This window comes from Galeopterus variegatus, unplaced genomic scaffold (assembly GCF_000696425.1).
Source record: "Galeopterus variegatus unplaced genomic scaffold, G_variegatus-3.0.2 Scaffold196, whole genome shotgun sequence".
Taxonomy (NCBI): Eukaryota; Metazoa; Chordata; class Mammalia; order Dermoptera; family Cynocephalidae; genus Galeopterus; species Galeopterus variegatus.
In genome coordinates, this window is record NW_007726307.1 from 138,357 (window position 1) to 150,653 (window position 12,297).

The 12,297-nt window shown below is 53.0% G+C and overlaps 1 protein-coding gene across 1 annotated transcript; it reads left to right on the top strand.

Annotated features, from left to right (window-relative positions):
* The first annotated feature begins 2,421 nt into the window (after nucleotides 1-2,421).
* On the top strand, nucleotides 2,422-2,955 carry GP9 (glycoprotein IX (platelet)). The gene has a single exon (XM_008565197.1). The coding sequence runs from the start codon at nucleotides 2,422-2,424 to the stop codon at nucleotides 2,953-2,955; it is 534 nt and encodes a 177-aa protein (XP_008563419.1).
* The last annotated feature ends 9,342 nt before the right edge of the window (nucleotides 2,956-12,297 follow it).

Sequence of the window (12,297 nt, forward strand, 5' to 3'; positions counted from 1 at the left end):
CTTTTCCTGCCTGGCCACTGTAATTTCTGGGGTTGCAACCCTGCTTTAAAGAACAAAACAGCTGGAGAACATCTGGTTGCCTCCATCTTGGCCAGGGCAAAGCCCAGCCCTGCTGAGCAAGGTCCAGTGTGACCATGGCCAGCAGCACAGCTACACTGGGCCTCAGTTTCCCTCTCCAGCCCTAAGCCGTTCTGAGCACTTCCAGACTGGGGACCCAGGACCCTCTTCCAGAGTTTGATGTCCTTGGCTCATACCCGCTGTGTGCATGGGGAATGTCCCAGGGCCCCTTCTCTCCCCAGTGGCCTGTCCGTCCTCCCTCGGGCCTGGCCTCAGCAGCCCGCCACTCTGGGCTTCTCTCTCTCTTTTTTTTTTTGACTGGTAAGGGCAGCCGTCCCTATATAGGATCCGAACCCGCGGCCTCGGTGCTCCCAGCACTGCGCTCTCCCGAGTGAGCCACGGGCCGGCCCTGGGCTTCTCTCTTTAATTTATGTTGCTAGAATCCTTTCCGCATGTTCCCCAAGCATTGCTGTACCCCAGGGCTCCCCAGACTTCAGTCACCCCCACCTGCCTGTGTGCACAAATTCTGCCATCTCTGCAAACTGTCTATTGACTTAATTGATATTTCATAATAGTGAAATGTTTATGATTTATCATAAAATGCAAACATTAATGTTTTGGTTTTATAATAATTATTATTTATATTATTTTACTGTTAGGCTTAATTTTGATTAATATTTTATAATACTAAAAACATAATTAAGTTAAAATACATTCATCTTTTACAGAGAGCTTTGTATTACTAACATAAATAGAAAGCTGCCACTCCCCTAAGAAGATGTAGCTGTAGAAATAAATGCAGCACAAATAAAGCAATGGTCTTAGATTCTAGCCGGAGACTAACGCCTGATAGAGGCCTGGGCCAGGCAGCTCTCCGTCAGGATGAGGAACAGATGCTCAAGACACCTGGGCCCAGAAGGATTCTTCCTCCTCAACCTATGCAGAAGGACCGAGGGGGGAAAACTCGGTCACTGTCCCCGTGTGGGATTCTGCAGGTGGGAGCTGCCAGCCCGCACATCTGCGGCAGGGTCGGGGTTTCTGCTCCCATTTCACCGATAGGAAAACTGAAGTTTGGAGGAAGCCGCAGAGCCATGCACAGGGTCACACCCCAGCCGCCGCCCGGTCCCCACAGACCCGCTCCTGAAGCCCCTCGGGGCACTGGCGGACTAGCGGGACCCCTTCCGCAAGCTGGGGTTGCCCTGCGGTTCTGGGCTGAGGCCGCAGGGCCCCGAGGGCCTCCTGCCTCTGGAGATAGGCCTCTGGGGCTGTGCCCAGGGATAAGCCAGTCCCTGTCATCATTTCCTTCCTCCCACTCAACCCGCGGCCACCGTCGGCCACCTCCCATCTGGTTGTCACTGCAGCCTCAACCAGGATGTGCTAGCCACAGAAAGGGGGACCCGGCAGAAGTCTTGCAGGTAAGTGTCCCTCCCTATCACCAGCTCAGCCTCCGCACAGCGGCCCTGCCAGGTGGGGTGCGGAACAGGCCTGGCAGGGAGAAAGGCCACCTCCACCCCGTCTAGAAGACAGGGCTGGTGGGGCATGGGCTCGGAGACACGTCGTCTTGGCTGAGCCAAGATCCATTCGTTTGTTCAACAAATATCCACTGGTGGGGACAGATCTGCTTGGGATGGGGACACAGCCCACCTGAGTCCTGGAGCAGAGGCAGTGAGCCAGGCAGAAGATGGGGGCTCGCGAGACCTGAGTGTGAGTCGGGTCTCTGACACAGACCACTGGGTGACTCTGGGCAAGTCGCTTTCCCTCTCTGGGTCTCAGTTTCCCCATCTGTGAGTGCTAGCCTAGACGAGTGGCTTTCCAGACAGAGCCCTTGGGTTCGCTTTCCTGCTCCCACCCAGCTTCCCTCTGCTGCTTTCTGCATCGGGCAGCACATGAGAGTTCACTTGGCCATGACCAAGCATTGGGAATCGATCAGACAAGGTGGTCTGTGAAGCCCACACATCAGTCTGACCCCAGGCTTAGGCACAGGGGCTGGCACAGCCCAGGTGACCTTCTCCAAGGCCCTTTCCTGTTTCTGGGGACCAGGGCTGGGAGTCATTTTACAGCCATCTCCCCTCCCCCCACCCCTGAGCAGGGGCTGGGGTCTCTGCCAGGGGCCAGGAGGTCCATTCCCCTGCCCAGAACATGCCTGACCTCCCCCAGCACAGCCACCCTCTCCATTCTGCCTTCTGACGTGTCTGGTGAGAACACTCACCTCACAGAGGAGAAAACCGAGGCCTGAGAAGGCAGGTAAGTGCCCTTCGTCCCAGACCGGGTCCCACTGCACCCACGGTGCCCACTGGTCCTGAGGATGGGGTGGAGACCACCAGGACCTCCCCACAGCCACTCTCCCCACAGCCAGCCTGACTGATGCCTGCGTGGGGGGCCCTGTTCCTGCTCTGGGCTGCAGCAGAGGCCACCAAGGACTGCCCCACACCGTGCACCTGCCAGGCCCTGGAGACCATGGGGCTGTGGGTGGACTGCAGTGGCCAGGGGCTCACAGCCCTGCCTGCCCTGCCAGCCCGCACCCGCCACCTGCTGCTGGCCAACAACAGCCTGCGCTCCGTGCCACCGGGTGCCTTCGACCACCTGCACCAGCTGGAGAACCTGGACGTGATGCAGAACCCCTGGCACTGTGACTGCGGCCTGACCTACCTGCGCCTCTGGCTGGAGGACCACACTCCCCAGGCCCTGCTGCAGATCTACTGTGCCAGTCCAAGCCTGGCCACCCTCCGCCCCCTGGGCCAGCTGACGGGTTACCAGCTGGGCGGTTGCGGCTGGCAGCTCCAGGAGCCCTGGGCATCCTCAGAGGTCTGGTGGGATGTAGTGCTGGTGGCCGTGGCCGTGCTGGGCCTGGCTCTCCTGGCTGGCCTGCTATGTACCACCACAGAGCCCCTGGACTGAGCCCAGGCCCCTCCAGACCCCTCCAACCCTGGTTGGCCCAGACCACCAGAAGTCCAGAATAAACCTGCAGCTCAGCTGTTTTATTGCAGCTCAGAGATTTTTTTTTTCTCAGCACCCAAGTTTTGCTCCTGCTGGAAACCTGGCTTCATTTGGTTATAACCAGATACCAGTCAGGCCTTCTCTGTGCCTCAGGTTCCTAGAAAAACAGGCTATCCCCCGTCCCCTGCCAGTCACCCCCAATTCCACAATCTCTGGACATTCGAGCCGGAACCTGTGACTCTGTCCGCATGGCCCCTGCGGGGGACCCAGGTGACCCAGGCAACCTCACATCCATAGTCAGCCCTCCCAGTCCCACAGAAAGCCTCCCTCACACACAGCAGTGAGCAGGGCAGGACATGCTGAAGACCCCCGGGGAAGGAGAGGGCTCCATCTCTGCGACAGAAGCACCTTGAAAGACATCACTTTTCACACCTGGCCTTGACCGCTCCGGCCCGGCCATGGGCACCCGGGTCCACCTGGCCCTTCTGTTTTCACTTCTCCCCTCTGTCTTCTCCCTCCTTTTCCTCCTCTCTACCCTTTCTTCAAACAAAACAACACACTCCTTCTTTCTCATGGAAAACAACTCTCCTCCAAGTGCTGACATCAGCTGCCTCCAGGCTCTGGGGTCCTCTCCCCATCCCAAGCAACCAAATTCTTCAAACAATACCATACTCTCCCTCTGAGGAATTCTGGTGCCAGCTGTTAAAATAATAAACTTTTCTCCACCATATGAAATAACATTTACAGGTCTGTTACTGGCCGAGCCAAATCCAAATGTAAGTACACCAAGATCCCTTCCCTCAAGGAGTTCCACGTGGTCGACCAGCAGACCCGTCAGCTAAGGACAGTGCCAGCTGGGGCAGCCTGAGGGTCAGAGGATGCCACCAGGAAGACCAAGCAGGCACAGAGTGCAACTGGAGGGCACTGATCCACAGAGGTCAGGTCGGGACAAGAGCCCCAAACTCAAGGCAGGAGACAGCAGGGAATGGTGGAGACTGTGGCAAACCAGAGAGCCCGTTTTCCATCAACAGGGGCTCAGCCAATTGCTGCCATGTGCAGACATAGACCCAGGCACCCAGGGCTGCCCACTCTCCCAGAGGTTGGAAATCTAGATTTATATATGAAATTTCTGAAGTCTTTAAGTGTTGGCAAGTAAATCAAAGCTTTAAAAAAATGTATAGCAGGACAAATAAAACACACTGATGACCTGTATGAAGTCCACGGGTGAGAGCTTGTGGTTTCTACAGTAGAACAATTATAAAAGCTGCATCTGCTTCCTGGGCACCCAATGTGTGTGTGAAACACCATGGGAGGTGGATGCGGGCCCAGGGTCCCCAGCAGTCAGCTTACCCACATGCTCCTCTTTCACCCTGGAAAAGTGCTCCTTCAGGGCCGGCCCGGTGGCTCACTGGAGAGTGCGCTGCTTGGGAGCGTGGCGGCGCTCCTGCCGAGGGTTCAGATCCCATGTGGAGACCGGTTCCCGCTCACTGGCTGAGCACGGTGCGGGCGCAACGCCGAGGGTTGCGATCCCGTTACCGGTCAGTAAAAAGAAAAAAAAAAAAAAGAAAAGTGCTCCTTCAGGGCCGGCCCGGTGGCTCACTGGAGAGTGCGCTGCTTGGGAGCGGGGCGGCGCTCCTGCCGAGGGTTCAGATCCCATGTGGAGACCGGTTCCCGCTCACTGGCTGAGCACGGTGCGGGCGCAACGCCGAGGGTTGCGATCCCGTTACCGGTCAGTAAAAAGAAAAAAAAAAAAAAGAAAAGTGCTCCTTCAGGGCCGGCCCGGTGGCTCACTGGAGAGTGCGCTGCTTGGGAGCGGGGCGGCGCTCCTGCCGAGGGTTCAGATCCCATGTGGAGACCGGTTCCCGCTCACTGGCTGAGCACGGTGCGGGCGCAACACCGAGGGTTGCGATCCCGTTACCGGTCAGTAAAAAGGAAAAAAAAAAAAAAAGAAAAGTGCTCCTTCAAAAGCTTCTAGACCCTTGGGAGCCCCGGTAACTAAGACCCTTCAGTTCCCGGCCCCCAGGGATGCAACACTGATCCCCCTGCCCCTAAGTTCCACCCCTGTTCCTTCCTGAGGCTGCCATGTGCGTGTCTGTGGTCACAGGCCTCCTTTCTGCTGGCTGAGCTGGCTCAGTCCCATAAGAACCTGTGGCTGTCCATCCTCACTGCCCAAGTGCTGAGTCCCCTGAGGGTGGGGACAGGGGGAGGACCTTTGATGGCCAGACAGGGACTGCCGACGTGGGTAGCTGGTTCACCCCGAACCCTAGGAAACAGGTCCCCTGGGAGGTTCCCCATCTGTCTTTGTGCATTTGTGCCACTACACCTAAATACCACAAATGGGGTAATTTATAAACAAAAGCAATTTATTTCTCACAGTCCTGGAGGCCGGGAAGTCCAAGACCGAGGCGCAGCATTGGGTGTGGCAAGGGTCCTCCTGCTGCTTCCTCACGCAGTGGAAGATGCAGATGGGAAGGGATGGGAAGACTCCCTCAAGCCCTTTCGTAAAGGCCCAAATCCCACCCACAGAGCTCTGCACTCATGACTTAATCACCCCTAAAGTCCTCACCTCGGAATACTATCACATTGGGGATCGAGTTTCAACTTATCTATTTGGGGGGCACATTCAGACCACAACAGAGTCTGCATCATCCCCAGGGTCTCCATCCCAGGCCAGCAAGGCCACCACAGAGCCATCACACAGCCCCACCTGCTGCCCACACCACAACCAACCATCCCCACTGGCCGCCGCTGTCCATTTAGGACCACAGTCAGCTGCACAGGCAGCTCCTCAGCAGTGACAATCAGCACGTGCTCCCCACCCCCACAGCCATTAACACCCCCTCCAGCGCCCCCATTGCACAGCTCCACCACATGGAGGCTTCACACCAGCCTCGTGCTGACCTCCACCCGTTCGGCTGTCACTGTCACAGACTGGGACATCAGCCCCGTCAGTCCACACTCACTGCCATCCCAGCACTGTCACACAGTTGGTAACACTGTGAGTGTCAAATGCTGGCTCTGTTACCGCATCACTCTATCCCAATTGTCACCACATCGCCTTCACAATCATCTCCTTCAAACTCTCCAGCATTCCTCCTGCCTCTCTGGCCGTTCCACCTCAGTCTCCTTCATGGGTTCCATCCTCCCCTCATTTGTTCCTGAGTGATCAGGGGCCCCTTCTTTTCTCCCTGCAGAACCTTGCCCGCTCCCATGGCTCTATCCCTGTCACGAGGGCATATGTTCCCCATCTTACCACAGGCCCCATCTCATGCACTTCTCTTGTGTTTCCTGCTGCACATCTGGAGAAACGTGCAAGGTGGCCCGTCCTGCGCTGTATGATCCGTCCTCACACACCAGTGACAATTAGCCACGGACACCCAGTGCCCTGGAATACCAACCAGGGGTTTTCATTTAAACCCTGGAACACTTTCCTCCATGAAATCTTATATAGAAGTCCAGTCAATACATAAAACAAATGTATGTGGAACTGCTAAGTTTAAAGCAGTTCTGGGGGCTACTGGAATCCCACCACCCCAGTCCCTTCTATCCCCCTACAGTCAGCTCTGAGACATCCTGAGAAATCACACGGCTCCACAGACCTCATCTCTTGTCCAACACACTCCATCTTACCTTTGGGAAAACTGAGTCCCAAGAAAGGAAGTTAATTCACTTCCCAAGGCCACACAAAAAGTTGAGAAGAGTCCTGGCAAGACAGCTGACTAGAGGTGGCCAACCCTCGCCTCCAATGCAAAAAAGTCCAAAGCAGCACATAGTCACCCAAACAGGAGACTGTCTAGGAGGAAACAACAGAATCCAGCTAAACCCCCCCCAAGACCTGGAAAACTTGAGACAGCAACGTAGAAGGACAAGAGAAACTCCCGACCAGGACTGAGGATGGGGGGATGGCTGGCGTCCCACCATAAACTCCTGCAAACCAGGCTGCATGTAACCTCACGGCCTTCACAGACAGTGAGCCCAGCGTGTGGAGCAGCTAAGAGCCCACATGGCTGTATTTTCCCAGAGGGGAACTACACATGGACTCACCCCCTCTCACCTCAGTCCAGGGCTGCCACTGGATGTAACCATTTGGGGATAGGAGCTGGGGGAGTCCAGAATCCCATCAACCCAGCAGCCCCACATACCCTGGTGGAGAGCACCAGGGGTAGCTCACCAGCTGCCTGGATATACACCCTCTTTCACCCCAGGAGCTCAGAGCCCTGTGTGTCATAGAGGAGCTGCCCATGCCATCGGAGAGTGGGGGGAGCTCACCGGTCATCTAGATCCATACCCTCCTTCCCCTGGAAGTTCAGAGCCCTGCCTGACTCAATGCCTACACCCACGCCAATGGACAGCTAGCAGAAGCTGCACCAGTCCCTTGCACTGGTTGCCTGGACGCATGCCCTCCTACTCCAGGAGCTCAGAGGCCTGCCTGACACTGCGAGCCCACCAGCATCAGTGAAGAGTGTGCCAGGGGTGTGCAAGCTGCCTGGATCTCTACCACCCTCCACAGGAGCCCAGTGTTCTGTCTGCCATAGTGGCCTATCTGCACCAGGGCAGAAGGTGCAGAGAGCAAGCTGACATTTACGACTGCACTCCCCCAGAACCAAACCTACAAAGCCCAATCTGACTATCAATATAAAACTTCTACAGGTAAGAGTCTCTCACCTCAAAAAACACTCCAAAAATTAAAAGAAGCAACCACACCACCAGGTGCCCAGACATCAACACAGAGATAGAAGTATGAAAAATCAAGGAAACATGACACCCCCAAAAGAAGACTACAATTCTCCAATACCAGACCCCAAGCAACAGGAATCCCAAAGAGAAAGAAACAATAAAAAAGAACCAAGCAGAAATCCTGGAACCAAAGAATGCATTTGACAAAATAAAAAATGCAATCAATAGCACAAGCAGGAGGCTAGAACAAGTGGGAGAATTTCTGAACTGGAAGACAGGCTTTTTGAATTAACAACGAACCAAAAAAAAAAAAAAAAAGAATTTTTTAAAAAATGAAGAAAGCCCATGAGATCTTTCTGATAATCTGAAACGTACAAACACCCTATTATGTGTGTACCAGCAGAGGAAGAGAAAGGAAAAGGCATTGAAAGCCTATTTAATGAAATAATAGCCAAAAACTTCCCAAGTACTGGGAAAGATATGTTCTCACAGATCCAAGAAGCTCAAAGATCCCCAAACAGATTCAACCCCAAAAGGACCTCCCTGAGACAAATTATAGTCAAATTGTCAAAAATCAAAGACAAAGAAAGAATTCTAAAAACAGCAAGAGAAAAGCATCAAATCACCTAGAAGGGAGTCCCTATCAGGCTAACAGTGGACTTCTCAACAGAAACCCTGCAGGCCAGGAGAGAGTGGAATGATATGTTCAAAGTGCTGAAAGAAAAAAACTGCCAACCATGAATACTATATCCAGCAAAACCTTCCTTCATAAATAAAGGAGAAATAGTATCTTTCCCAGACAGACAAAAACCACAGGAATTTACCACCACAAGACTGGCCCTCCAACAAATCCTCAAGGGAGAACTACATCTGGAATCAAAAGAGTGATATATGTCACCATAAATACACAAGAAAGAATAAAAACCACTAGAACAGAGATGCAAAAGAGAGAGAAAATGTATCTTATCACTACAAAAAAACACTAGGCAGTAAAGATGAACAATAAAAGGGGAAGAAAGGAACAAAAGAAATATAAAACAACCATAAAAATTTTTTTTTTTTTTTTGTCTTTTGTCTTTTTCCGTGTCCGGCAACGGATCGCAACCNAACCCTCGGCGGGAGCGCCGCTGCGCTCCCAAGCAGCGCACTGTAGCAGTGCGCCACCGGGTCAGCCCCTTCAAAAGCATTTTTAAAACCCACCTGGGCTGGCCCATGGCTCACTTGGGAGAGCATGGCGCTGACAACACAAGTCATGGGTTAAGATCCCCTCACCTGTCATCTTTTAAAAAATAAAAAAATCCACCGGTGCGTGGGGAATTTGTCAAGGTAATTTTAGCAGCTGCTGTAACCATCAACCCACTGATCCAGTGGCTTACCCCAGCCACTCACATCCCAACACAGTTGGCTGCTCACTGGGAGGCCTTCCGTGGGACCCTGGCTCCCAGCAAGCCCAGCCCCCAAGGCCCTCCAGGAGACTTCTGCTGGGCGTCTGCACAACTCAAACCACGAGGAGAGCAGACAGCAAGAGGGCTGCATGGACGCCCATGGCCAGGGTCACAAGCTCGCACTGTCTAGATCCCAGTCTCTGGCCCACCCCAGCTGTGAGGTTCTTCTCTAGTCCAGAAATGGGGCTCTCACTGTGTGTCCAGAAACAAGCAGCAGCGAGCGTCTGGCCACTGCCAGCCCCACGTGGTTTGTGTAAAAAACAAGACTGGCCTGATCAGAAAGAGGACAGCTGTGGAAAGGGTATCTGGGAAAGGTTTACACCCTTCAGGGCAGACCCTAAGTCACAGCCAGAACCAGCCCCTAACACAGTGCTCTACTGATGGTATTTGAATCTATGACTTACCCACACCTCCCGTGAACATGAATGAACACGCGCATGCGTGCACACACAGAGTGTTCCAAGGACCCTGTGCTGGCACCCAGCCAGGACCCTCACTCATCTCCAGCCCTTGTGCATAATACAAACTAGAAGACAGCAAATCCCCCGCTGGACAAAGAATGCACTGTTTCCAAAAAAGGGCACCAGGCCTTTCTCACACTGAGCAGGCAGGACACAAACCCTCTCTCAGGTCCCACCCGACAGCCAGCACTCTGGACTGCCTCCCCGACCCAGGGATGCCAGCCCCTGGGGTTCTGGAAGGTAAGGGCCATGGGTCTTGGGTCTGGAGCAAAGCAGGACAGCTGGGCAATAAACCCCACAGGCCAAAGGCAGAAGGGGAAATGGACGGGGCTCTGTGAGGGAGCTCCTGGGGTTCATGCAGGGTGAGGAGCTGGTCCAGAGATGGGTTTAACCTGTGTCTACTAAGCCACCTCTGCACACCTCACTAGGGCCATCCATGGCGGGGGGTGGCAAGCAGAGGAAACAAGAGAGGGGGACATCAGCCCGTTCCCAGGAGACCAACCAGCCATGAGGGCAGGAGTTCATGTAGACAACACCTTGTACACTGGGCCCCTCGCAGCCCTCCCCACCTTCCTCCTGCTACTAGCAGGGCACCATCCCCCCACCCTGCACACACAGCCTCGGGTGCAGACGGGGAGCCCGTCGAGGACAGCACCATACATCCGTGTGGAGCACTCCATCTATCCACCTGTGGCCACCACCTGCCTCTGGACTGTCACATGAGAGAGAAACTCAAAATACCAGTCACTGTGTTTTGCATCTCATTGTTACCATAGCTGATTGATAGCACAGCAGTGGGCACAGGCGGCAAGTCCATCCTTCTAGAAACTGTCCTTCCCTGGCTTTCGAGACTCCAACTCTCCAGCATTCCTCCTGCCTCTCTGGCCGTTCCACCTCAGTCTCCTTCATGGGTTCCATCCTCCCCTCATTTGTTCCTGAGTGATCAGGGGCCCCTTCTTTTCTCCCTGCAGAACCTTGCCCGCTCCCATGGCTCTATCCCTGTCACGAGGGCATATGTTCCCCATCTTACCACAGGCCCCATCTCATGCACTTCTCTTGTGTTTCCTGCTGCACATCTGGAGAAACGTGCAAGGTGGCCCGTCCTGCGCTGTATGATCCGTCCTCACACACCAGTGACAATTAGCCACGGACACACAGTGCCCTGGAATACCAACCAGGGGTTTTCATTTAAACCCTGGAACACTTTCCTCCATGAAATCTTATATAGAAGTCCAGTCAATACATAAAACAAATGTATGTGGAACTGCTAAGTTTAAAGCAGTTCTGGGGGCNTCCAGTCAATACATAAAACAAATGTATGTGGAACTGCTAAGTTTAAAGCAGTTCTGGGGGCCAGTGCGCCACCGGGCCGGCCCAACAACTATAAAAATTAATAAAATGGCAGGAATAAAGCATATCTTTCAATCTTTCAATAACAACCTTGAATGTAAATGGATTAAATTCCTCATTTAAAAGATACAGACTGGCTGAATGGATTATAAAACGAGACCCATGTATATGCTGCCTACAAGAAACTCACTTCACCAATAAAGACATATATAGACTAATAGTGAAGCGATGGAAAAAGATATTCCACACAAATGGAAACCAAAAATGAGCAGGAGTTGCTATACTTACATCGGATTAAAAAAAAAAGTTGGGGGCTGAGATTAGGGCAAGGTCTCCTGGTCCTACCTAGTTCAGGGTTCACTGTTACAATCTGCTTCCAACCATCTGTCACAGAGCAATCCACAGGTCAGACGTGGCCGGCCCCCTATTTAGTCTGGCTCACACAATGTTTTTTAAAACTTTGAGTTTCTTGCCAACATTAAAATTCAGGAGAGTTCAATAAAAATAATAATTTCTGGCTTCTTTTATTTTATTTATTTATTTTTTTAAAAAGATGACTACTGGGCCGGCCCTGTGGCACACTGCTACAGTGCGCCGCTTGGGAGCGCGGCGGCGCTCCCGCCGAGGGTTCGGATCCCACATACAGACCGGTTCCCGCTCACTGGCTGAGCGAGGTGCAGACGTGACACCGAGGGTTGCGATTCCGTCGCCGGTCCCGGTCCGGTGCGGGCGCGACACTGAGGGTTGTGATCCGTTGCCGGACACGAAAAAAGACAAAAAGGAAAAAAAAAAAAAAGATGACTACTAAGGGGGTCTTAACCCTTGACTTGGTGTTGTCAGCACCACGCTCTCCCAAGCGAGTCAACCGGCCATCCCTATATAGGATCCGAACCCATGGCCTTGGTGTTATCAGCACCACACTCTCCTGAATGAGTCATGAGCTGGCCCCAATTTCCAGCTTATTTTAAAATGCCAGTGTCATGAAAGACAGTTAAACGCAGAAAAACTGTGCCAGACTGAAAGAGACTGGAAAAACATGACACCAAAATGCAGCATGTCAGGTTGGTATACCTATGTATATTTCTTAGCTCTCTCTCCTGAGAAAGACTAGAAGCAGTGACACCCAGCAGCAATGAGCACCCAGAGCCCAGATCTTGGTTTCTAAATATCATCCTCCAATCAAAGAAACCAGAGCTCCTTGGAAAACAAGTTGACTCCAGGGCTAGGACAGGGAAAATACAAAATAGGCCTGGAGCATCTTGTGCCCAAAAGTAAGACAGTGTTTTATTTTTATTTTTATTTTTTTTAAAAGATGACCGGTAAGGGGATCTTAACTCTTGACTTGGTGATGTCAACACCACGCTCACCCA

What these genes read in the sequence shown, in the direction of transcription:
- GP9 (XM_008565197.1), top strand. Translation starts at nt 2,422, where the DNA reads ATGCCTGCGTGGGGGGCCCTGTTCCTGCTCTGGGCTGCAGCAGAGGCC.